The sequence below is a fragment of the Bos javanicus genome, chromosome 23 (genome assembly GCF_032452875.1).
Source record: "Bos javanicus breed banteng chromosome 23, ARS-OSU_banteng_1.0, whole genome shotgun sequence".
Lineage (NCBI taxonomy): Eukaryota > Metazoa > Chordata > Mammalia > Artiodactyla > Bovidae > Bos > Bos javanicus.
The window spans coordinates 27,959,365-27,984,058 of NC_083890.1; the positions used below are offsets into that span (position 1 = coordinate 27,959,365).

Genomic DNA, 24,694 nt, shown 5'->3' on the forward strand with positions numbered 1-24,694 from the left:
TCCCGTCTATCTCATGGACTCACAGTCAGCTCCTCCAATCCCTTTTCAATCCCACAGCAGCTACCTTAGTCCAAGCTTTCATCTACCTCAGCCTAGAGAACTGCAAAGGCTTCCTAAACACAGATCTGTCCCCAGTTATAACCATAACGCCCCAAGCCATCCACAGCTGCCCCACCTGCAGAATTAACACACAATGTCTCTACTCCATCTTAAGTGGAAGCTGCCACAACCAGCTAGGTGGCATCATTTTCCATTTCTCTGCTTAAACATCACTCTCCTATGGGTTACTTTCCTCTGTCTTCCAGCCCATCAGAACAACAGATCCTAAAAGAACATCCCAATTAGATGGTGGTAAGGGTGGCACAACCTTGGGATCATACTAAAAACTACCTGTTTGCTTTTTTTTTTTTTTTGCTTTTATTTTTTTTTTTTTTTTTCTCTTTCTTTAACTGTTTGCATTAAAAGGGTGAATTAAGTGATATATGAACTATATTTCAAAAATAACAATAATGCCATCCTGAAAGTCTTCTTCTACTGAAAGCTGTCTACACACACGGGCCTCTAACACTGCTCAGTCCTGCCCAGGGCTCCTGGCCCTGCTGTGACTCCCCAAATGCACCCCTTCTCCAGAAACTCACCTGGTTGGCTCCCCCCTTCCATTCAGGTCTCTGGTCCAGTGGCCCAAGGTCAAGGCCTCAGAAGTGCGATGTCTGACAAACCCTGAATTATTGGCCCTGCCATCGCCACTACCAGTCTTCTGGCCCAGACATACTTTTCTCCAGAGCAGTTATCAGTGATATCAGAATATTTGTTGTTGTCATCTGTATCATTGAAATATATACTCTTTAAAAGAAGAACCTTGGGGCTTCCGTGATGGTCCAGTAGATAAGAATCCATTTGCCAATGCAGAGGGCATGGGTTTCATCCCTGGTCCGGGAAGATTCCTCAGGCAATGCAGCAACTGAGCCATGTGCCTCAGCCACTGAGCCTGAGTGTCCAACTACTGAAGCCTGTGCGCCTAGAGCCTGTGCTCACAGCAGGAGAAGCCCCTACTTGCTGCCACTAGAGAAAGCCTGCTCACAGCAACAAAGACCCAGCACAGCCATAAAGAAATATGTGCTGGGCTTAGTTGTTCAGTTGTGTCCCACTCTTTGTGACCCCATGGACTGTAGCCAGCTAGGCTCCTCTGTCCATGGGGATTCTCCAGGCAAGAATACTAGAGTGGGTTGCCATGCCCTCCTCCAGGGGATCTTCCCAACCCAGGGATCAAACCCAGGTTTCCTGCATTGCTGTTACTATAGGCATATATAGTAGCCTGCCTCAGGGAACCCTGTCCCTCCTCCTCCTGACCCTTAGACTAAAGTGCCTTTGTTTACATCTCAGGGAGATAACCTGAGCCTGCCCATCTGTGGAGGGACTGTGATATTCTTGGGTTCTTTGTGTGGGAAATGGCACCACTTGTCTGATGCTTAGCAGTGTGGCTCAGAAGTTCATGAGGGGCAGAGGGTGGGGGCAGAGGGGGCAGGAATCACGGATAGCTGTGGCATCTTTGTTTACTGATATGGCAGGAGATATTCCATTTCATACCACCTCTGAAATAGCTGTAAGGAAGCAAAACTAACAACCCCCCTGCCTGAGGCTTGCCATTCTAAGAGATATTTGCAAGAATTAAGTAGTCTTTTTACTTTCTTTCCTCACAGCACCCCCATCTCTGATCCATAAAAGAACCTGGCATCCAGGCCTCAACAAGATGGTTATTTAGAGACATTAGTCTGCCAACTTCTTGGTCAATCGGCTCTCCAAATAAAGTCGGATTCCTTGCCTTGACACCTTGTCTCTTGGATTTATTGGCCTATTGTGTGGCGAGCAGAGAGAGCTTGGACTCAGTTACAGTAGTACACACTGGAAAATGTAGGGTGGGTTCAAGCCAAAGAGTACGGTAAGAAAGATTTGAGACAGGCCAAGGGGGGCGGGCTGACCAGCGAAGGGTAAACTTTTGGTAGAGGTAAACTTCAGAAAGAGAAGGAAAATATAGGGTGTGGGAGAGATGCCTCAGAGAAGAAAGAGCTGAGCAAGTTGGACCAATACAGGGCATGCCACGCACGGTATGTCAGGGTGAGCAAGCGTAATCTGTCAGGGTGAACTAACATGACAGGTGGGGGACAGCAGAGAAGACTGAAAAAGAAAAATCTGTATACTGCTGAGAAGGACAGAGTATGAAAACATACTCGAAAGCTAAGTGTCATGTGGGCTACAGCAGGGCACAACCATACCTGACAGAGAATGAAAAGGCTAAATAAATACAGAAGTGATGAGGCACAGAAGGCTTGGGTAAGGTGAGATGGAGCTGGAAAGGGTAATAAATAAAAGTTGAGTCTAAATGTTGACCCCCCGATGAAACTAAGAAGAATCTGTTCCCATTAACTCATTAACAAGAATTATGTGGAATATAGTTGTGGTTGATGTGGGTTTTCAATATTGGTAGCATATATTAAGCAGGTCCCAATATTGATTGGACCTCCTGGAGAAGGCAATGGCACCCCACTCCAGTACTCTTGCCTGGAAAATCCCATGGATGGAGCAGCCTAGTAGGCTGCAGTCCATAGGGTCGCTAAGAGTCGGACACGACTGAGCGACTTCACTTCACTTTCAATATTGATTATCCCAAATTCTCAGAATCCTACATCAAGGTGTTCATCAACACGTTACCAATCACAGAATTCTATTCTGCCGTTGGTCCTTAAACCTGCACAGTTGTTAAAATTATATATGTATTAAAAAACAGGAACCTTGTCTATTTGTCACCCCTTGTATCTCTCGAATCTAGAACAGTCCCAGTGCATAGTAGGGGTTCAATAAGTAGGGGTTGATCATAGGCTGGCACAGTGTTTTCAAAAAGCAATTTGAAAACATGTAGGCTGCCAGTGTGCTCCGTCGCCGCAGCTGTGTCTGACTCTTTTTGACCCTATTGACTGTTGCCTGCCGGGCTTCTCTGTCCATGGGATTCTCCAGGCAAGAACACTGGGTGGGTTGCCACGCCCTCCTCCAGGGGATCTTCCTGATCCAGGGATTGAACCTGCATCTCCTGTGTCTCCTGCACTGCAAGTAGATTCTTTACTCACTGAATCACCTGGGAAGCCCCCAAAACATGTATGACAAGCCTTAAAAATATTCATGCAAAACTTTCCTGGTGATCCAGTGGTTAAGACCACCATGTAATCCAGGCGACCCTGGCCCAGGAAGTAGTATCCCACATGCGGGCACAGTTAAGCCAGTGCACTGCAGCTACTGAGCCCTGGAGCTCCTGGACCCACCCACAGCTAGAGAGTCAGGGTGCCACAACAAAAGATCCTGCCAGGACTGAGACCTGATGCAGCCCCCACAAAAAAGTGTTCATGTTCTTTGACCCAGTAATTTTTACTCAAGAAATCCATCATTTTAAAATAAAATACAGAATAATGTTTAGGTATGCAAATTTTATTTTAAAAAAATGTTGGCCATGCCAGGTGGCTTAGCAGTATCTCATTTCCCCAACCAGGCATTGAACCTGAGCCTCTGCAGTGAAAGCTCTGAATCCCAACTAGACCACAGAGGAACACCCTCAGGGTAAGAATATTAATCAAGGAATTCCCTGGTAGTCCAGTGGTTAAGACTAGGCACTCTCACTGCTGTGTCCTTAGTTCAGTCCCCGGTTGGGGAACTGAGATCCTGCAAGCCATGAGGGCAACCAAAAATAAAAAATAAATTAATCAAACTTTATTTGTAAAGGTAGAAAAAAGATACAGAAGAGTGGGATTACTCTTTTTTTTTTTTTTAAATAGTATACAGCTGGTAAAAGTTTTTAAGGAGAGTTTATAATATATACAGTTATTTATTGATTATAATGAAGTTTTCAAAAATAAGATTCAAAATAATTCATAATGTATAACTACAGCTATGCAGTCCTGTATAGACACGCAAATACATGGGAAGCAGTTTGTGCAACTAAGCGTAGCAAAGAAGTGACGATCTGCCAAAGAGCTCACCATGTCCCTCCCTGTGGAGACATTAGCTGGTTTCATATCTTTCTGCTTTTATTTATTTTTGTATATTGTTTGTGACTGCACAAGGTTTACTTTTTAAATATGATTAGTTAGTTAGCCAGTTATTGTTGTCTGTGCTGGGTCTTCACTGCTCAGCGGGCTTTCTCTAGTTGCGGCAAGCTGGGGCTACTCTCTGCTTGTGGTGCACGGGCCTCTCATTGTGGCGGCTTCTCTTCTTGGGGATCGTGGGCTCTAGGGTGAGCAGGCTTCGGTACTTGTGGCACAGGTGCTCAGGAGTTTTGGCTCCTGGTCTCTAGAGCACAGGCTCAATAGTTGTGGTGCATGGCCTTAGTTGCTCCAAGGCATGTGGGATCTGCCTGGATTAGAGACCAAAGCCCTGTCTCCTGCATCAGCAGGCAGATTCTTTACCACTGAGCCACTAAGGAAGCCCCTGACTTTTCTAATGGGATAGAATACTTATTATAATGTATTAAAATGTGCAAAATAAGTTTTAATGAAAAAATTCAACTCTCCTTTCCCAACTCACCTTGGAACATCTCTCCTCTGACATCTAGGGCAGAAATCCCTACTGATGGTCCTCCAGGGGAAAGAATTGAACTCTTCCCCCGCAATCCGTGATCCATTCTTAGATTTGGAAGTCAGCAGAGCAATGAAGGCAACACTAAGAATGCCATCTATTCTTGGGCTTCCCTGGTGGCTCAGATGGTAAAGAATCTGCCTACAATGCAGGAGACCTGGGTTCCATCTCTGTGTCAGGACGATCCTCTGGAGAAGGAAATGGTACAAACCACTCCAGTATTCTTGCCTGAAGAATTCTACGGTCAGAGGAGCCTGGGGGGCTATAGTCCATGGGGTCCCAAAGTGTTGGACATGACTGAGAGATTTTCACTCACTCATAAGATCTTACCATCAACTACTGATTACTGATTGTTACATAATTTTAATCTCACCACACCTGAGAGGGTAGAATGGATTCTTTCATTTTCACAGCTTGAGAATCTGAGTCCCTGAGATACTAAATGTGTGGCCTGGATTCCCAGGAAATGTTGACCTTGAAACTTAGATGACTCTGGACTTCCTGGGAAGCCCACCTAGGCACCACCTGAGTGACAGATGAGTGAGTCATTCAGCCATGGAGTGTGGGTCCTAGCATTCTTGGAGGGGTCTACAGTTTTCCACCTGAAGACTCCTGCACATACTAAGACTATATTCTCTCTCTCTTCCTTCCATGTCAAGCAAGCTTTTCTTTAAAAATGCAAAGATAACTTCCCTAATATTAAGGCCAACCCGAGTTCCCCTACCCCCACTCCACCCCATGACTCATCCCAAATGGTAATCTAAATTTCAGTGACACTACCCTCAGGATTGTAGTTGAGCATGTGGATCCAGGACAGAAGCTCTTTGGGCATTTGGACTTGGCTGATCTGGAAGGCAGTCCTGAAAGTTGATATTTTATTCTAGATGGACTTTGGGAAGGGATGGAAATGCCTGATGAGAGAAGACAAGTGAGAAGATTTCAAAAGCAAAGCCCAGTGAGTTCTGGGTTCCAACAAAAGGACTTGGAAAACCTGCCAGCCATTCTGGGCTTATAGTTTCGAGTTTCAATTCCTTCTCAATTATAGACCATTCATTTGGCAAACATGTACTAAATATCTACTATGTGATGGCCGCTGCTTTTAGAAGGAACTGGGGCTGATGGAACCTCACTCTCCTGGCACTCAAGGTTGGCTCAGTCTTGCTCAGCCTAACATGGGTAAGGAAGTTTTAACACAAATGGTAAGGGCAACCTGCACAGGTGCCTTGTGGACATATATGTAGACTGGCAGCTTTGAGCAAGGAGTTACAAAAACCTTATAAAAGAGGCAGCATATGAGCTGCATTTTGAGTATAAGTAGGAACCCAATGGACACCCAGGAGAAATGAACATGACTCATAATCCAGGACATGCATTCCTTGGCCTAGGCCAGGACAGGACTCAGACTAAGCTGACTGGGGAGCCTTGCCAGTTTCTTTCCTGGCAAGAAAGTATGCCCCCAACATCTGACTGCTCAGGAATCACAGTTACTAAATACTGAGATGAGGAGTGGGCAGGGCGGGGCTGGATTTGAACAGGAAAATTCTGCTGCAGGGATTGTTAAAATGCAAAGCCCTGGGCCCTCACCCCTGGAGTTCTCATCAGTAGGTCTGGGATAGGTCCTGAAAACTGCATCCCAGCTGATGCCAGTGTAGCCTGTTTTGGGGCTGCACTTTGAGAACTATACTAGAACCACTTTCCTGCAGGAAGAGCAAGGGTTTATGAGTCTAGTTTGGTTTCTAATATCAGAAGGGAGCTATGAGGTATGGAATAAACCAGACCACACCTGACCCACCCTGGCACTGCACGCCTACCCCAGTGACCCAGTGTTTGATTGCCTTGGGGTCACAAGAGCTGCAAACAGCCAGGAAGGGACCAGATTTGGAGGTCGGAGAGGGTGCCCGGGAAGCAGAGCTCGACACTCAGCACCTGGGGCTGCTGCAGCTCCACAGACTGGCTCCTGCGCCCTCAGGTCCTTCCTCACCCCTCAGGACGCTGACTTCCAGGCCTTCCTCTTACTCTACCTCAAATGTTTGGGCCTCTGATGACAGAGGAGCTCTGTCTGGATCTTTCTGATCCAGACAGGGGAACATAAGGTGACAGACATGGACAAACTTACAGGTTAACAGAATGGGCTAATAACGAGGGCCCTGAAAGTGTTGGCAAATGGCTTCAGTCAGGTGTCCTAGGAGAAACACCAGAGAGTCACGTTGGTCTAGGAGTGTGACTCTCGCTTCGGGTGTGAGAGGTCCTGGCTTCAAATCCTGATCGAGCCCCCATCCTTTTGGGCTTCCCTGATGGCTCGGACAGTAAAGAATCTGCCTGCAATGCAGGAGACCTAGGTTTGATCCCTGGGTTGGGAAGATCCCCTGAAGAAGGACATGGAAACCCACTCCAGTATTCTTGCCTGGAGAATCCCCCACGAACAGAGGAGCCTGGCAGGCTACAGTCTATGGGCTGCAAAGAGTTGGACATGACTGAGCGACTAAGCACACAAGAGAAACACCAAAGTTATTTATCTAACTTTTGAGACTTTGACATGGACGCTAGAGGGCGATCTGAGATTGCTGAAACTACAAATGTTGGTCCAACCACCCAAAGAATGCTTTGTAGGCTCGGCGAGCATGCTCAGTCATGTCCCACTCTTTATGAGGCTGCCAGGCTGCCAGACTCCTATGTCTGTGGGAACCCAGGCAAGAATACTGGATTGGGTTGTCATTTCCTCCTCCAGGGGATCTTCCTAACCCAGGGATTGAACTGGGGTCTCCTACATCGGCAGGAGGATTCTTTATCACTGAGCCACCTGGGAAACTCCTAGATTGGGCTTTTCTGCTTAAATCAAAAATTTGTCAAATACTATTAAAAAAAATAATAATTTTTTAAAGTGGGAATTGCCTGGCAGTCTAGTGGTTAAGGGGCTTCCCTGGTGGCTCAGATGGTAAATAATCTGCCTGCAGGAGACTCACGTCTGATACTTGGGTCGGGTATGGCTACCCACTTCGGTATTCTCACCTAGAGAATTCTAGGGACAGAGGAGCCTGGCAGGCTACAGTCCTTGGGGTCGCAAAGAGCCAGACACGAATGAGCGACCTTCACTTTCACTTTCACCAGTGGTTAAGACTTGGCCCCTTCACTGCTGTGGGCTGATTAGGGTCTCTGGTCTGGGAACTAAGATGCCACAAGTCACACAGCTAGGCCAAAAGAATAAAAATAAAATAGCCAATTTCCTTGACCAAACAACTTTCATATGTTGATTAATCGTGCCCTTATTTTACCTTTTAATCAATGAAAGACAGATATGTAAAGAAAGAAAATGCAACTAAAAGAAAAACAACATACTCAATCAAAATGGTAGTAATAATTCAAGGAATAATATATCTATTTTCATACCTTAATCTATCTTTCTTCCAGTTTTATTGAGATATAATTGACATACAGTAGTACTGTACACATTTAAGATGTAGAGCATACTGATTTGACTTACATATGTTATGAAATGATTATCAGAGAATGATATAATTTTGAGACATTAAAAAACCCTCAATTCAGTTCAGCTCAGTCACTCAGTCATGTCTGACTGTTTGCGACCCCATGAATTGCAGCACGCCAGGCCTCCCTGTCCATCACCAGCTCCCAGAGTCTACCCAAACCCATGTCCATCGAGTCGGTGATGCCATCCAACCACCTCATCCTCTTTCGTCCCCTTCTCCTCCTGCCCTCAATCCCTTCCAGCAACAGAGTCTTTTCCAATGAGTCAACTCTTCCCATGAGGTGGCCAAAGTACTGCAGTTTCAGCTTCAGCATCAGTCCTTCCAATGAACACCCAGGACTGATCTCCTTTAAGATGGACTGGTTGGATCTCCTTGCAGTCCAAGGGCCTCTCAAGAGTCTTCTCCAACACCACAATTCAAAAGCATCAATTCTTCAGTGCTCAGCTTTCTTCACAGTCCAACTCTCACATACATACATGACCACTGGAAAAACCATAGCCTTGACTAGACGGACCTTTGTTAGCAAAGTAATATCTTTGCTTTCGAACATGCTATCTAGGTTGGTCATAACTTTCCTTCCAAGGAGTAAGTGTCTTTTAATTTCATGGCTGCAATCACCATCTGCAGTGATTTTGGAGCCCCAAAAAAAAAGTCTGACACTGTTTCCACTGTTTCCTCATCTATTTCCCATAAAAACCTTAATAAAGGTACAAATTCTTCAAGTTATTTTTCAGTTTTCTCAGTTCCATTTTTCTCCTTTGGAATTATCTTTTACTTTATATTTTGATTTGGTTCAAAATTCAAATGCTTCAAAAAGGCTAGGAGTCTCTTTCACTCTTGTCCCATCCCTAACAGGCAACCACTGATCAGATTTCTTGTTTATTCCTCCAAAGACATTTCATGTATATGCAAGCAAACAGAAATCTATACATATGTATTCTTTCCCCCTTCATATAAGATTTAATATATGCTTTTTTGCAACTTGCCTTTTTTTATGTTTAACAAGATACCATGAATATACAAGTGCTTCCTACGGCTTCATTTTTTGTTCTTTTTTGTTTGTTTTGGTCTGTACCAGGAGGCATGTGGGTTCTTAGTTCCCCCACTAAGGATCCAACTAATAACCCCTGCAATGGAAGCAGAGAGTCTTAACTCCTGAATCTCCAAGGAAGTTCTTTTATTTTTTAAAAAATTTCTTATGGTACTTTATTTATAGATATGCAGTGTTTCTTAACCAGTTCCCTACTTGTAGGCATCTGGATTTTTTTCTTTTAAAGTGAATACAACAACATATAATTTTGATTACAGTCATTTTGCAGATATGCCAGTGTGTTTTTGGATATAGTCCTAGAAGTGGTACTGCTGGGTGTATGGGGTTTAAAAACTTGGACAGAGATTGTCATATGCCCTTTGAGAAAACATTACGAGTTTACAATCCCATCTGTAATATATTTGAATACCTGTTTTGGTATGGTTATTTTTTAAACTATGAGAATATATGTGTGTGTATGTGTGTGTGTGCTTAGTTGAGTCCAATTCTTTGCGACCCCTTGAACTGTAGCCGGCTGGGCTCCTCTGTCCATGGAATTTTCCAGGCAAGAATACTGGACTGGGTTACCATTTCCTCCTCCAGGGGATCTTCCGAACCCAGGGATCGAACACTGGTCTCCTGCATCTCCTGCATTGGCAGGCGGATTCTTTACCACTGAACCACCTGGGAAGCCCATGGAAATATGCAGGGATATATATTTGGAAGCCATCTGTGTATAGATGATATTTAAAATTCTGGGACTGGATAGAACTAGAGCAATTAGGAAGTTAGTAAGAACAGAATAAGAAGCCCAGGTAAAGCTCTTAAACACGCCAAAATTTACAGCAAAAGGAGCCAGCAAAGGAGATTGAGAAGGAACAGCCAGCGTGGTAAGAAGAAAGCTGGAACAGTATGTCATAGCTTTAAGGGTGCATAGGGTGGGGGTGGGAAGTTGGATCATAAATTCATACAATCACTCTGGAGAACAATTTGGCATCTCATGGTAAAGATGTGCAATAATTCCACTCCTACAGACATATTCTAGCGTGACACATAGGGCCCAAGGAGATAAAAGCTCACTGCAGGCAGCAGATCTGCCATAAAAAAAAAAAACAAAAACAAAGGAAAAGTCAATGAAAAGTATAAAGAGAGATAAATTGTAGCATGAATTCATACCATTCCCCAGGTGGCTCTGTAGTAAAGAATCTGCCTGCCAATGCAGGAGACACAGGAAACAAGAGTTCTATCCCTGGATTGGGAAGATCCCCTGGAGGAGGAAACGGCAACCTACTTCAGTATTTTTGCCTGGAGAATCTCATCGACAGAGGAGCCTGGCGGGCTACAGTCTATGGGGTCGAAAAGTCACGACTGAGGGACTGAGCATGCATTCATACCATGGCTATTATCCGGCAATGAAAACAAATGAACTACTCGTATAAGCATGGTTCATCTCATATACAATGTTAACTAAAAAAGTAAGCTACAGAATGATAGATTAACAGGAAACAATTTAAAGAGTCTTTCTACACAGGGTCTGGGCTGCCACATGCAGGATCTTTTTAGTTGCAACAGGCAAACTCTCAGCTGGCAAGCATTGGGAGAGCAGACTAAAGTCACTGGACCACCAGGAAATTCCCCAGGGTCTTAGAACATGCCAAACAAAAGGATCTAGTAAATCCTTTTTACTAAAAATCCTTAGTAAGATAAAAGCATACATCAAATTCAAGACACACACACACATCCCAGGCCATCCTGGCCAGGAAAATGTTAACTGAAACATGAATATCAAAACCACAAATAAGACTGTCTGCATAAGTTTCTACTGTTTACTATGTATATCACATATAGCAAGTAATATTAAAAATGTTACAAACTGACCAACCTGGTGACTCTATAAACTTTTTTACAATTCTTTCTCTATTCTATTCTTCCAACTAGAATTACTTTGTAAAAAAAATTGTGGAGTAAATCCAAAAGAACTGAACAAAATTAAAGGGAAGAGTTGCCAAATGTGGGGAAGGCTGATGAGAGGTAAAGAAAGATGAGGACATGGACATCTCCACTAGAATTAACAACACTTTGCTAGTGACCTTGACCGGAAGGACTTCCTTGAGGAATGTGAGCAGAAACCAAACGAAGTGACTGAAACCAAGAAAGAAGGATGAAGTAAGGACCACAGGCACAAATAAGCCTTGGGTGTCAAACTCTGGGGGTGGGTGGGGCAGGCAGGACTGGGAGGCGGGGTTGGATTCTGAGCATTCTTTGGATCCAGAGCCTAGAGAAAGGGAATTAACATTTATTTAGCTCTTTCCACAATCTTCAGAGACATCTTCTGAAATAGGTTTTACAAACTGAAGAATGAATTCCTCCAATAGCTCCTGGGTCCCTCAGAGAAATGAAGTACTTCGGCCTGGTTTCTGAATACAAAGACAATAATGTGAAGTTCCTGGGGGCTAGCTAGAAACTTACGCTCTGGGCCATTTTTCTCAATAATGTGTGAAAAATCAGTAGATTTTGCATACCTGAAGCATTAAAAAAAAAAAAGTGGGGGGGGTCCTTGCTGGAATGTTTGCTATACGAGTATCTGACAAAGGATTTGTATCCAGAGTATATAAACAACTTCTATGACTTGATAATAAAAAGACAAAAACAACACAAATGAGTAAAACATTTAAATAGGGACTTTACAAGTGTAAGTATGGTGAACACTTTAGTGAATCTATTGATGATTTTTAACAAATACATGCAGCTGTGTCATCCACAGCCCTTTTCACAATATAGAATGTTCCGCCTCAAAGAAAGAAAAGAAAAGAAAAAAAGACTGTTGCCTTCACCTTAGAACATCCCCTTTGCTCCCTTTCATTTTCACTCATCTGGTAACTATCACCATAGAGTCGTTTTGCCTGTTTTAAACTTCATACAAAGGCACTCACAGAGTATGGCCTTCTCTGTGTCTGGCTTATAATAAAGATACATGAATTGAAATTCATATGTGAAAAAGTTCAGGAAAAAAAAAGTCAGGGGAAAATACAAAGTCAAAACTTAGAAATCACTGGCTTCCCTGTAGCTCGGTGAGTAAAGAATCTGCTTGCAATGTGGGTCAGAAAGATCCCTTGGAGAAGGAAATGGCAACCCATTCCAGTTATTCTTGCCTGGAGAATCCCATGGACAGAGGAGCCTGGCAGCCTACAGTCCATGGGGTGACAAGAGTCAGACACAACTTGGTGACTAAACCACCACCACATACCCATCAGAAAAGCTAAAAGTAAAATGTTGGCAAAAATATGAAATAACCTGAACTCTTATCCATTGCCTATAGGAATATAAAACAATCACTTTAGAAATTAAGTTATGGATCTTCAAAGAAAATAAAACAACAAAGACTTTATGGCCAGTGTTTACATTCCTTGGTATTTACTCAAGAAAAATGAAGATATACGTCCCTGAGAACCATATATAAGAATGTTCTTAGTTGCTTTATTTGTAGTATCCAAAAACTGGGAATACCCTCAAATGTCCAAAAATCGTGGTCCAGTCTGCAAAGGAATGTGCTATACTGTGCTCAGTCGCTTCAGTTGTATCCATCTCTGAGTGACGCTATGGACTGTAGTGTGCCAGGCTCCTCTGTCCATGGGATTCTCCATTCAAGAATACTGGAGTATGTTGCCATCCCTCCTCCAGAGGATCTTCCCAACCCAGGGATCAAACCCATGTCTCTTAGGTCTCCTGCATTGGCAGGCAGGCTCTTTACCACTAGTGCCACCTGGGAAGCCCAGCAAGGGAATACTACTCAGCAATTAAAGCGAAGACCTACTGATGCCTATAACAACATGGATCCAATATCTATGGATCACAGAGATGTTATGCCAGATGCAAAAAGCCAGACACAGAGAAGGATACTCTGTGAGTGCATTTGTATGAAGTTTTAAAACAGGCAAAACGACTCTATGGTGACAGTCACTAGATCAGGGAAAATGAAAGGGAGCAAAGGGGATGTTCAGCATTCTATAGAACGGTGAAGGCAACATTCTATATTTTGATAGGGCTCTGGATGACACAGCTGCATGTATTTGTTAAAAACTGTCAATAGATTCACTGAAGTGTTCTATTCATAAATACATAAATCCTACCTCAATTTACACGTGTTTGTAATTTAAAAAAAAATTGTTTCTGTTTTGTTTTGGTTGTGCTTTGAGGCATGCCTGCCACTTCCTAATTTCCCATATCAAACCCAACCCTGGCAGTGAAACAAGGAGTCCCAACCACTGGATCTCCAGGGAATTCCCTACCAGGAATTTAAGATCACTGTCTCCTTTAATCTTCACAGTGTTCCTGTGAAGAGGAACTTTCCATTTCAGAGATCTATACCTGAGATTCCAGGGTTTAAATAATCAGTCTACAACACTGCCCAGGAGCAAAGCTGGATGGGTACCCAGGACTCTTCCCTCCTGCTGCTGCTGCTGCTAAGTCGCTTCAGTCGTGTCCAACTCTGTGCAACCCCATAGACGGCAGCCCACCAGGCTCCCCCATCCCTGGGATTCTCCAGGCAAGAACACTGGAGTGGGTCGCCATTTCCTCCTCCAATGCATGAAAGTGAAAAGTCAAAGTGAAGTCCCTCCAAGCCTGTCCTATTTCCATGATCCCATCTCAGGACCCCAAAGAAGGAGGAAGACTTTGAATGGGTGGTGAGACTGGGGATAATGAATCAGCTGCATATGCACAGAAAGAGTGGAGAAGCCTCCTCTCTCCCCTCCCCCATCCCCTCCAAGGAACTAAACTCATCCCCTCTGACTCACCCGGCACCCCACTCTCTACAATGGCTAGAACTGGGAATGAAGGAAGAAGAAATTGCTTTTGCATTTTGTGGGCCCTTCTCCTCCTGGGGTCTCTGCCTTTCCACCTTTTATGCCCCACACTGGTCCATCCACTTCACAACTGAGTGCCTACTGAGTGCCAAGAGCTGTGCTTGTCTCTGGGGGTAAGCAAAGGAGTAAGACAGCTCCTGCTCTCAAAGAGTTTACTGTCTAGGGGAAATGAAGACACTAGAGAAGGTTGCAATAATCTTCTGTGTTCAAATTGGGTGCCATCCCTATCATTGGAGGGAGGGTGCTTAGTATCTTCAGTCGTGTCTGACTCTTTGCAACCCATGGACTGTTGCCTACCAGGCTCCTCTGTCCATGGGATTCTCCAGGCAAGAATACTAGAGTGAGTTGCCATGCCCTCCTCCAGGGGATCTTACTGACCCAGGGATCAAACTTGAGTCTCCTGCATTGGTAGGCGGGTTCTTTACCACTAGTGCCACCAGGGAGGACAGGGACAATCCAGGGAAGGTCACCTGGATAGAGCTGACACAGAGGGTATGATAGGTTCCAGAACTCTACTGGAGTTCAAGTCTGGACACAGGTAAATAATGTCTTTCTGACTGAATTATTTTCAGGCTTCCTGAGAGATGAGCAAGCTCATTCCAGAACAAGGAAGACAGGTGGGGTGAAGAGACCATTTCCCAAGGACATAGGCCCAGGTCACTTCTCCTAGTTACTACTGCCTACCCACACTTCACACCTGTAGGTCCAACCTTCTTCCAAACCTCTCAAAGCCCTTGACTACATTCTGTGGTGTTCAGCATGGGTACCATGACCTTAGCCAGCTGCAGCACCAGACTACTGAGGAACAAAGTAGCAGTGATCCTGGCTGAATTACTAGGGGAGGTGAAGTCCCTTTGAGGCAGAGATAAACTTGGCAGTTCAGCCTCATTACAAGCTTTAATTATAATTCCAAATGGTCTACAGACCCGTGAAAGATCACTCAACTGATTAGCCATAACATCTACAGCTGATAAAGACACAGGGACAGAGGTGTTCTTTAAAATGGAAACTTTGGAGACTGGAGACAGTTTCCTTAATTGTAAACATAATCTGACAATGTAAATGAAAATACCTACCACCCTCTGACCCAGCAATCTACAGTGGGGAATATCTCCTATAGAGATATCATGTTAAGAACATTTAAGGATGTTTATTGTAGATTTATTTGTAGTATTGAACTGGAAACAGACCAAATGTTCATCAGGTGAAAGACTTGATAAATTGTGATACACCCATATTATAGACTGATGTGCAGTTATTAAAAAGAGGAGTTTATATACACAGAGGGACATCTAGGAATTGCAGACTATTATGAACAGTAGGTTCACATTATTAATGAACTCAGGTTCGATTTTCGGGTCTAAAAGATCCCCTGGAGAAGGAAATGGCAACCTGCTCTAGTATTTTGCCTGGAAAAGTCCATGGACAGAGAAACCTGGTGGGCTACAGGCCACAGAGTCAGAGACAACTGAGCGACTGAACACATGAACAGTATTAGCCTATTTCTGTAAGAAGAAGAACAACAAAAAAAACCTCAGATATGTAGACATATGCTTGTATGTCATTAAAGAAACATTTGGAGGGATACAGTGCAGACTTAATGCAGTTACCTCCTGGTGGTGGTAACAGAATATATTTGTTACCTTTGCTTTTCAACTTCTTCTCCTGGCTTCCCCTTCCTCTTACTCTCACCTCTCTATCTCCCAGCAGACTACAAGCAGAGAGCTGACTCCTAGATTTGAGGTAACACTATCTGGATTTGGGAAAAGAAGATTTCAGTTTGCAGACCTCACAGGAGAGATCATAGGGTCAGTTGTTGAGAAGAAGGGGGTTGGTTTACTGTGAGCAGTGGAAAATGAGTAAATTGAGATACAGGGGGATATTTTCCCAAACTGGACAAAGCCTGAAACCTTCTCTCTTCAGCCCTCCATTCTTTCCCTTTCTTCTTTCTGCCTTGACAGAAGCCAGAAGTTAAACTAGGTGGTTTGCTACCGTGGTTTAGAGCAAGACTTCATTGGTCCCCATCAGCTGTTTCAGCTAGTTCTCCCAACCAGTGAGGTGATGGCTGGGCTGACAGCAGCAAGACCACCACCACAGCTTTAGGGAACCTTGCCAGGCCAGCCACACTTGGCAGGGAGTAGTGGCCCTCACCTGCCCTCCCTGGGTCACGCTCTATAACCAGATGCCTGCATTTGTCTTTGTGCAGGTTCTAGACATTGCCCTCATAATAAAGGATTATGTGGAGAGTTTGTTAGCCCAGCTCTAAATTCATTTGGAGGCCTTGCTTTTTAATGACTCCCTAAGACCCAAGAGGACTTCCCTGTAGCTCAAATGGTAAAGAATCTGCCTGCAATGCAGGAGACCAGGGTTCGATCCATGGGTGGAGAAGAACCCCTGGAGAAGGGAACAGCAATCCACTCCAGTATTCTTGCCTGGAGAATTCCATGGACAGAGAAGCCTAGCAGGCTATAATTGGAGTCACAAAGAGTCAGAAACGATTGAGCGATTCACACACACACAAAGACCCAAGAAGGGCTTCCCAGGTGGCGCTAGTGGTAAAGAACCTGCCTACCAATGCAGGAGACTCGAGTTTGATCCCTGGGTTGGGAAGATCCCCTGGGGGAGGGCATAGCAACCCACTCCAGTATTCTTGCCTGGAGAATCCCATGGACAGAGGAGCCTGGGATCGCATGGGATCGCAGAGTCGGACACAACTGAAGCAACTGAGCATGCACCATGCACGCACAAGACCCAAGAGAGTGGAGGAGCCAGGTCTGATGACTCAATTGGCTTGCAGTCTCCTCTGGGCCTGCAGAGAGCTGGTCTGGGCAGAAGTGAAGCTACCTACCCTTCAGGTTTAACAGGAGGGTGGGGATGGGAGGGGAGGGTGCCTCAGCCTTGCCAGCCTCAGCACCCCAAGACATAGCTGGAAGGAACTGCAGACAAACTTAACTTTCCACTAAGGTTCTGGGTCGGACTCCAGGCAAGCACAGGACTGATCTGGCTCAGATGTCTGGCTGCCAGCCAACCAGGCACCCAGGCACCCTCCCCTCCCATCTCTCCCTCTGGTATGGGACTCTTGCCAAGAAACATACCGCTTAGAGCAATCAGATTACTGATTGTAATCTCAAAAGGGTATTGTTGAGTTGGGGGAAAGGCAGAAGGTGTTTTAGGGGCTGCTGGGAAGACAGCAGTGCAGGGGCCACATGAGAAGGGATTCTGAGAGCCTAGAGGGTGGCGAGCGAGGCAAGGAGCATTGCTGTAGATTTCCTAGGTCTGCCCCTCCCCCTCCTCTGGGAGGCTGTCTTCTTGGCAGACAGCAGATAGATGCATGACAAAGGGACCCTGATGGCTCTGTCTTGGGGGTTGGGGAGATGGCTGGGGAGGGGCCCCTCCTGGTCCAAAGCACATCTCCCCACCCCCACCAGGTCCCTTAATCTATCAGGTTTTTTTGGCAGTTAGTGGCTTAGAGGCAAATATAGCTCCAGTTTTGCTGTCCTGTAGATCTTTCATCAGACCTATGGGAAGTCTTGAAATGCACACATATATTAGTTGCCCAAAAAGTACTCACAGATGAGCTGGAACTGGGGCTATGTGATACGAATTTAGGAGAGAGTTAAGAAAAAAAAAACAGGCTCAAAAGATTCCTAGATACGACCAAGGTGAAGACAGCAGGCCACAGTCAAGAGGACCCCCAGCACCTCAGAAGGCAGATGCTGAGCAAATAGCCTCAGACAGGGCGGGGATGTAGAGATGTCTAAGTCGACAGAGGTCCATGCTCCAGGCTCAGGATTCTGGCCTTCCAAGGTGTATGGAGCTCTGGTTCACAGCCTTTCCGGAGTCCCCCCAATTCACCTCGGGGCCTTCATTTGGGGCAAGTTTGGGGAGCAGACAGACAAACATCATTCCTAGCAGACAGGCAATCTGAAAGCTATTCTCTTGCAAACAGAGAATAAGCACTAAGCCTTCAGTGTGAGCCCTCAGGACCAGCCCAGACCCTGTGGGAGAGCTTAGGTCAGGCTTCTTGCACCTCCACCCCAAGTCGCTCTCCTCTTCCTCCTCATCTTTTTGCCAGCCCCCCTAAACAAGGCCTGGGGGGCGGGGGGAGGGGTAGAAGATGAGGCTGAATGCCTGCGTCCTCTAGAGGGGGACGGGATACCTAGGCCCCAGTGGGCGGCCCTGTCTGAGGCTCACAGTCTTTGAGGGGTTGGTGGGGGGGTGGTTGCTGCAGGAGCTCTTTTAGCTGCTCTGAGGGGGATTCTTAGGAGGGGATTGGGGCTGGGGGTTGGGGGGCAGGAAGCTGTCCCCAGGGGAGCCATCCAGGCCCATTCAAGGGTTGAGCACTTGTTTAGGGTTAGAGCTGCCCCCTCTGGGGACCAGGATTGTCCAGCCAAGGCCATTGTCCGGGCCCCTTCCCCCAGTCCCTCCCAAGCCCCTTTGAACCTGAAGTCAGATATTTTTTTTCTCCCCTTCTACCTCCTAGGCTTTTCCCACCCAGGGCCTAGGGCTGGAGGTCTGGGGTGGTAGGAGGGGGAGGGAGAACCTTCAACTGTGGTTCTAGATATTTGGGTCTCTGAAGAGGGGGGCAAGGAACTTGATGCACGGGACCCACAGTGAGGGACCCGTGGTGTGGTGTGTCCAATCCCTCTGGCTGGACAAAGGTAGGGAGACTCAGGCCTAGTCAGTCCAGAGCCTGGCCCCGAAAGTAGGGTTTCCATCCCTGGGTCTGGTAGGTGAGGGGCCTCTGGAGTCAGGAAAGCTGGGGATGGAATGGAAGCTGGTCTGGCAGCCTGCCCCTGGTGATGGGGTGGATTTTAGCAGGCTGGGCAGAGGGGTACCAGGCATCACAGTTTTGAAAAGTGAAAGTGTTAGTCATGTCCGACTCTTTTTGACCCACAGATTGTAGCCCGCCGAGTTCCTCTGTCCATGGGATTTCCCAGGCAAGCATACTGGAGTGGGTCGCCATTTCTTTCTTCAGGAGATCTTCCCAACCCAGGGATACAACCAGGGTCTCTGGCATTGCAGGCAGATTCTTTATCATCTGAGCCACCAGGGAAACGAATCTGCCCAGTTGTCTAAATGGGAACTGCCTAGGTTCCTGGACTGGGATGCTGGAGGACAACGGGAAGGAGCCTGTTAAGAATTGAGGGGTAGCCCCAGTGGGACTTGACACATACAGCATAAATGTGTTTGAGGAGTTGGGAGGGTGGCTGGTCTCAGGTGCCAGGGTGTCTGGAGAGGGGTCCTGAAGAACGTGCAGGGGGTATGGAAGGGACCCCTCACCCCTGGTGTATGTGGGCCTGGGGAGGGCTGGGCAGCCTGTTGGGAGCTGGAAGTGAAGGCCCGCATGGGGGACCTGCACCGAGAGTCTAGGAGTCTGGGGCCTGGAGAGGGGCCTGGGTGGAGATCCCTGGCTTTCCCCTTCCAGACACCACCGCCACCAGCAGGCAAACACCCTCCGCCTCAGTTTCTCCCACCCCCACCGTCCCTTCCCCCCACCCATCCAGGGGGCGGGGCCAGAGGTCAAGGCTAGTGGGTGGGATTGGGGAGGGAGAGAGGTGTTGAGCAGTCTCTAGGAGATCCCTCGTTTTCCTAGGCCCCCGGCTCGGGGTGCCTTCCTTCCCCATGGCGGGACACCTCGCTTCTGACTTCGCCTTCTCGCCCCCGCCGGGCGGTGGAGGCGATGGGCCGGGAGGGCCAGAGCCGGGCTGGGTTGATCCTCGGACCTGGATGAGCTTCCAAGGGCCTCCCGGTGGGTCGGGGATCGGGCCGGGGGTTGTGCCTGGCGCCGAGGTGTGGGGGCTTCCCCCGTGCCCCCCGCCCTATGACTTGTGTGGAGGGATGGCCTACTGTGCGCCGCAGGTTGGAGTGGGGCCGGTGCCCCCAGGCGGCCTGGAGACCCCTCAGCCCGAGGGCGAGGCGGGAGCCGGGGTGGAGAGCAACTCCGAGGGGGCCTCCCCGGACCCCTGCGCCGCACCCGCAGGCGCCCCGAAGCTGGACAAGGAGAAGCTGGAGCCGAACCCTGAGGAGGCGAGTGAGCTGCTGGGGGCGGGGGGCCGGTGACCGCGTAGGCCGGGGGCGGCCACGCGAGGGGAGGTGGTCGGGGACCCAGGACGGGAGCAGGCGGAGGCGGCTCCCCGGGGTAGGGACCAGTGTGTGGCGGCTGCAGGCCGCTCTGAGCTGGAGCCAGGTGGGAACCAGGGGCCGGAATTTAAGAGAGAACCGCAGGTGAGGGCAGGGCGGCCTGGGGCGGTCGGAAGCCGGCCTTGCTTCCCCCCTCGGCCCTTGTCAAGTAGGTCCTTCCACTTCCTAGGTCTGACCTGGGTCGGGTCACTCATTACCAGCCAGCACCAGACCTAGCTTGGGGTCTGAGCCCCTTCTACCCGGATCCCTTCTGGGAAATTTGCTCCTTATCAGACCCGGGATCTCGGGCCTTAGGGTTAAGTGTGGCCTGAGGGTGAAAACAGTGCTTATCCCAGGGTTATTGTTCCTGAGAGTGTAGGGTGTGACTGGTTTCTGATAGAAGCTCCTGTTTGGGCTGTGTGGATGTGTGGAGTCTGGGTTTTCCTTCCATCAAGTTTAGGGCTTGTCTTCCCTTGACCTCTGCCTTGCGCCCAACGAGTCACGGTCAGGCAGAGCGCACACCCTGACACCCCCTTATAAGAAAGCTGGAACACCAATTTCGCCGTAATTAAGTAAGCAGTGAACAGGGGGAGAAAAGGGGAACAAGTCATCTGCAGGCCATTCCTCAAATGGAGGGTTAGCTGCTGAGGGACTGAAGTCTTCTGCATCTAACCCGCTGGGGACTATTAAGGATGTATCTTCTAGTCTGAGGAAGAGACAAGTGCAAGCAATTAGAGATCAAGTACTAAGCCTTTAGACCTCTCCGGAGGAGGTGTGATTGGTTTCAGCTGACCAAGTAGCTCTAGACGCTCTTTGCTGGAGGCGACTGCTGAGCCTTGAATAATAATGGCTGCCAATCGTGGTCCATTTCCTAAGTGCCTGGCTGTGGGCTCAGTTTCTACATCATTATCTCATTAACCGGCACAAAATCTCCTAGGGAGGTATTATTAGCCTGTTTCACGGGTCTTAACTGCTAAAAGCTAGAATTTGAACTGAGGTTTATCTTATTTCAAATCGCCAAAATATGATTCAGAAAAGCCGAGATGGGAAGAGCTGACATTTACAAGTTTGCAACATTGGTTGAGCAGAAGTTGGCCTATTTTGAGTTTGAAGGGACTGACATCCCATCAAACAGTGGGTTGGCCACAAAGTTCATTCATGCTTTTCCATAACCTCTTATGGAAAAGTGCAAATGAACTTTTTGGCCAACCTAATACTTCTTTAGGTTTCTAGGACTGCACGGAGGCCTGGCTACTCTTCTCCATCTTCTGGCCACAGGCCTGCATTGGAGAGGCTCCATTTATCCACCTTTGCTCTGTCTACCTTTCCTTTCATCCACTGTCAAGGCTCAAATGTCTTGTAGACATAACCACCACATGTTCAGTCTCCTTCTGGGATGGCTCCCTGCACTGCCCCCTCTCTGTCCATTACCCAGAAACTCAAGGCTCAAATTAGTCATCCTCATTCTTTTCACATCCTTACATCCAGTCCTTTGGAAATACCACGATCTTTACCTTGGATAGACATCCTGGTCCCTGGAGCCTTCCTGGTCCCAGTTGCCATCATCTATGCTGGGATTGCTGCAGTTGCCTCCTTACTCTGTGGTCAGTACATCAACTGGAGTGATCAAGAGTCAGGTCATTTCCCTGCACAAAACCCTTCAGCGACTTTCCATTTCTCTGAGTAAAACTTAGTCATGGTGGCAGCTGCAGGATCTGCGCTGCTCACTTCTCTGATCGCGTCAGCTGCTCTTCCCTTTCCTCAGTCCTTTCACCCTCCTCCGGCCATGCTAGCTTTGTTGCTGGTCTTGCTGCTGACTTTGCTACTGCCCACCTCTGGGCCTTGCCACTTGACTCCTTCCTTTTGCTCAAACATGACCTCTGACTGTCTTATTCAAAATTGTCCCCTTCCCCATAATTCCCTACTCTGCTTTACTTTTGTCCACAGCACTTCTAACCTACTGAATAAGAATTATTTCATCACAATGAAAGCTCCATGGGGCCAGGGTTTTTTGTCTACTTTGTGTAGCCACTGGCTTACAGAAGGTGCTTAATAGATCTGTGAAATTTGTCAATGAGGATGCTTTTATATTGCAAGGAAATAAATAAAAATATTTTATTTAAAAATAAGGGATAATCAGGTTTTTAAAAAATTGAGCACTGACTATATAAAAAACTTTATTCATACCTCGTATGACATCTGTTTTGTAGTGTGCGTGTGTTTGTGAATGTGCGTATCTTGTGGGTTGTGGGACCTTCAAAGTAATCTGGAGAGAATCAGAGACATGGTGCTCTGTATTTCTCTAGATGCAAAACTTCCTCAAATTGGGTTAATACTAGAGTCAAAAGCTTTTGTGAGTACTAAAGAACTAAAAGGCAGGAGCCCCCTTCCTAACCTGACATGTGTCCTCATTGAGGTTAGAGCTTCTCTTTGCATTATTGAATGGTGCTCTGCATCTGGTGGATGTTGCTTTCTGGGCTAGATGACATTTGTGTTATTTCTGGTTGTTAGGTGGGCAGCTTTGAGGCAGAGATACTCTCACATACCTTGGGGCCCCAGTGGAAGAGGGGGTGAGGTGGATAGCTGTCATATGTTCTTACATATCCTCTGCCTTTTAAAATGCAGTCCCAGGACATCAAAGCTCTTCAGAAAGACCTTGAACAATTTGCCAAGCTCCTAAAGCAGAAGAGGATCACACTAGGATATACCCAGGCCGATGTGGGGCTCACCCTGGGGGTTCTCTTTGGTGAGTCTCCTACAGCATGTTTTGACCCACAAAACACAGGGACTACATCTGCCCTGGAATGAACATCCCTGAATTGGGGCCTTTCCTCCCCACCAAGGGAGTGGTGGAGGGTGGGGTGGAGGGGAAGATACTCGACATGGACTTTTGAGTTCTCTGGGAAGAGTAGCTGGTGTGGGGTCTTGGAAGGGTGGAAACAGGTGGCAAGGCCTGTGTCGGTCTTGTGACAAAGGGGCCCTACCTGCTACCTCACTTTGCTTCTTCCAACCCACCTCCCCAGGAAAGGTGTTCAGCCAAACGACTATCTGCCGTTTTGAGGCTTTGCAGCTCAGTTTCAAGAACATGTGTAAGCTGCGGCCCCTGCTGCAGAAGTGGGTGGAGGAAGCTGACAACAACGAGAATCTGCAGGAGGTGAGGGTGGGAGGGAGGCACAGTGACTGCCCTATCTCAAGTCTGATTTCCACTGCTTTCATCTCTGGCTGGCAGCGCGCCCTCTAGGAGCCAGTGGCCCTCAATGGCATGAAGTGTGATTCCTCTGTTCTGCTGAGAGAAGGTCCAGGATCACTTGTCTAAACCTATCTTTCCAGGATCTTTTTCATACCTCCTGGCCCTAGTGACAACTGGCTGGTGCTCCTGAATAGTTGGCTCTTGAGTCACTGTCCCCCTGATACTGGTCCTGAGCAAGTTTGGGGCTTGCCTGCCCATTTCTTTCCTTGTCATCTCCTCCCCACCTGCTCAGATATGCAAGGCAGAGACCCTTGTGCAGGCCCGAAAGAGAAAGCGGACGAGTATCGAGAACCGAGTGAGAGGCAACCTGGAGAGCATGTTCCTGCAGTGCCCGAAGCCCACCCTGCAGCAAATTAGCCACATCGCCCAGCAGCTCGGGCTGGAGAAAGACGTGAGTGCACCTGTCCCTGTCCCTGTGTGCGCCGTCTCCTCCTCCCTGGTGTCACACCTCCCAGATCTCAGGACCAAATGCCCCTCCCGTGTCCTCCACTCCTAGGTGGTCCGAGTGTGGTTTTGCAACCGTCGCCAGAAGGGCAAACGATCAAGCAGTGACTACTCCCAACGTGAGGATTTTGAGGCTGCTGGGTCTCCTTTCGCAGGGGGACCCGTATCCTTTCCTCTGGCGCCAGGGCCCCATTTTGGTACCCCAGGCTACGGGGGCCCTCACTTCACTACTCTGTACTCTTCGGTCCCATTCCCTGAGGGTGAGGCCTTTCCCTCGGTGTCTGTCACCGCTCTGGGCTCTCCTATGCATTCAAACTGAGGTGCCTGCTCACCCCAGGAATGGGGGGCAGAGGAAGGGGAGAGCTAGGGAGAGAACCCTGGGGTTTGTACCAGGGCTTTGGGATTAAGTTTTTCATTCACTAAGAAAGGAATTGGGAACACAATGGGTGTGGGGGCAGGGAGTTTGGGGAAACTGGTTGGAGGGAAGGTGAAGTTCAATGATGCTCTTGACTTTAATCCCCACATCACTCATCACTTTGTTCTTAAATAAAGAAGCCTGGGACCTAGTAGGTGGATATTTTTGTCTTTGGTTTATCCTCTAGTTATTGAAGAGTGGATAGGATATTAATAGTGGGTATTAATAGCTCTCTGACCCAAATGACCCCGAAACGAAGGTTGCTGTTTACATTGCGCAGAGTCACAATGTCAGAGGGAGGTGTGGGGTTGGATCCCAAGTTTATATGGATAGGGCTCTTTATAAGTGCGAGCTAGTTCTTAGGAGCCTCTGACTTGCGGTCCTGCAGAAATTGGAGATGAACACCTTTGCCCAAAGATGCAGTTATTACATAGTCTGTTCCCTATTAGGATCTGGTTT

At 47.4% G+C, this 24,694-nt stretch overlaps 1 protein-coding gene across 1 annotated transcript; it reads left to right on the plus strand.

The window, feature by feature from the left end:
• The first annotated feature begins 19,460 nt into the window (after window positions 1-19,460).
• POU5F1 (POU class 5 homeobox 1) lies at window positions 19,461-24,448 on the plus strand. The gene is made up of 5 exons (XM_061398537.1): window positions 19,461-20,033; window positions 22,752-22,872; window positions 23,150-23,280; window positions 23,609-23,767; window positions 23,873-24,448. Exons 1-5 carry the CDS (start codon window positions 19,629-19,631, stop codon window positions 24,137-24,139), a joined length of 1,083 nt encoding a protein of 360 aa, XP_061254521.1. The 5' UTR covers window positions 19,461-19,628; the 3' UTR covers window positions 24,140-24,448.
• Window positions 24,449-24,694: the final 246 nt, after the last annotated feature.